Raw genomic sequence first — 1824 nt, forward strand, 5'->3', positions numbered from 1 at the left:
ATACACTATTACTATGGTAATGTTATTGATAGTGGCTCTAATGACAATAACAGTCATACGTAGGCATGAATAGTATTACCAAACAATTTGCTGACTGGAAGTAGGACACTTCAGGATATCATGTCTACTCTTTTCTGTTTTTTTCTTCTACTGCTTGGCAGTTTAAATATCTTTCAGTGTGTCTCTTCTCAAAGTGTTGCTCCTGATGATGCTGACCCTGATTGTTCGGATATACCAATAAGAAATGTCACTTTTCCTAATGAAAGGATCCTACTGGACTCACAGAACTACGAGTCAACTCTTCTTGTTGGAGCAGAAGGAGAAAATAGGACATGGCTAACTATTGATTATGATGGAGGGGGAGTGGGTCGACCTGGTGCTGCTGGTTTTGTTGATTCCGTGAGATCTATTGATTGTTATTATTATTGTTATTATTATTATCTCATGTAGTGGTATGAGGGTAATCAAGGAACACAATGTTTACATCGAATCAATGTTTGTGCTACCCTGATCCCAGGAGGAACATCTTCATTCCAGAGCAATTGGCTAGTAACACAATACATTAATATTAGTGAACCAGGAATAAGCCAATTAAGAATTAATGTAACATTCACATCAAATTTGGTGTGCTCAAGCCAGCAGTGTGCCCAGCAGCAGACATTTGAAGTGCAGACATATGAAACTAATGAACCAGATGAAACAAATAAAGGGAATATCAGTTATTATTCATATGCTGGTGTTCGTCTGATACACACTGCTGAGGAAGGGGCTACTACAGACTCTGAGTCATTTGCTGTGTCTAGTTCTGGCCTGTATCTGGCTATATGGGACCAAGGATCTTGTACTGTCATTAATCGGATTGTCATATTCTACAATATCTGTCCTTATCAAGTATTGAATAAAACTATTTATCCAGAGACAGTAGCTCCTCAAGGGAGCTTCGATCCAGATAAAAATGTGATTGCTACTTGTATTGATAATGCTAGTCCTACATCATCAAATAGTTTAAGTTTAAGGTGTAGGTTATTAGGAGTGTGGATTGGATCAGCTTCATGTCAATGTAATGCTGGATATGAAGCTAATGGTACAGTTTGTCAAGGTATCTAGATCTATATGCAGATTTTTATTCATGCTTATTTAGTGCGTTTATAGTACTACATAGTCATGTTAATGGCTAAGGTCACTTTGCATGATGTTTACTTTGTTATCCATCTATGGTTTACTTTTGCAACTATGAATGCTTATTTTGTCACAGCCAAACATGTTCTTGTGTACTGCATGTGTCCATAATGTTAATAATCTCTGGTATATCTACTGTAGCTTGTCAAGAAGGCACTTATAAGTCTGTCGCAGGAGACAGTGAATGTAATGGTTGTCCTAATAACAGCTACTCAGCTAGTCCTGGTGCTGTGTCCTGCCAGTGTCTGTCTGGTTATTATAGAACACCTCAAGAAGGTGTCGCTGTGAACTGCACTGGTAAGTGAATATGATTCATAATCAAATATGCAGTGAAATATTTTATAGCTCCTCCTAGCTCACCTCAGAACTTAACAAATACTTCAGTTACAAAGACTAATATTAGCATTTCCTGGCTTGAACCTACTTATAATGGAGGCAGAACTGATCTTTATTATGTCATCAGCATTAAAAGCTCAACCAATATCATTGAATATAGTACAGGACATACAAACTACAAACTAATGGGATTAACTCCATTCACAACATATGAAATACAAGTGATGGCAAGAAATGGAGTGTCAGATCAAGACAATGCTAATGATAACACTAGAACTGTTACTATAACTGTCACTACTCATCAAACTG

The 1824-nt window shown here is 37.2% G+C and overlaps 1 protein-coding gene across 1 annotated transcript; it reads left to right on the forward strand.

The window, feature by feature from the left end:
• Positions 1-194: 194 nt before the first annotated feature.
• LOC105316006 (ephrin type-A receptor 7-like) lies at positions 195-1817 on the forward strand (the record flags this gene model as incomplete). Its single annotated transcript, XM_011410792.2, has 4 exons — positions 195-399; positions 451-1099; positions 1321-1476; positions 1525-1817. Coding segments are annotated over 4 exons (1303 nt in total), but the record flags the coding sequence as incomplete, so codon positions are not given.
• Between the last annotated feature and the right edge of the window lie 7 nt (positions 1818-1824).

The sequence above is a fragment of the Amphimedon queenslandica genome, unplaced genomic scaffold (assembly GCF_000090795.2).
Source record: "Amphimedon queenslandica unplaced genomic scaffold, v1.1 AMPQUscaffold_6201_Cont21837, whole genome shotgun sequence".
Lineage (NCBI taxonomy): Eukaryota > Metazoa > Porifera > Demospongiae > Haplosclerida > Niphatidae > Amphimedon > Amphimedon queenslandica.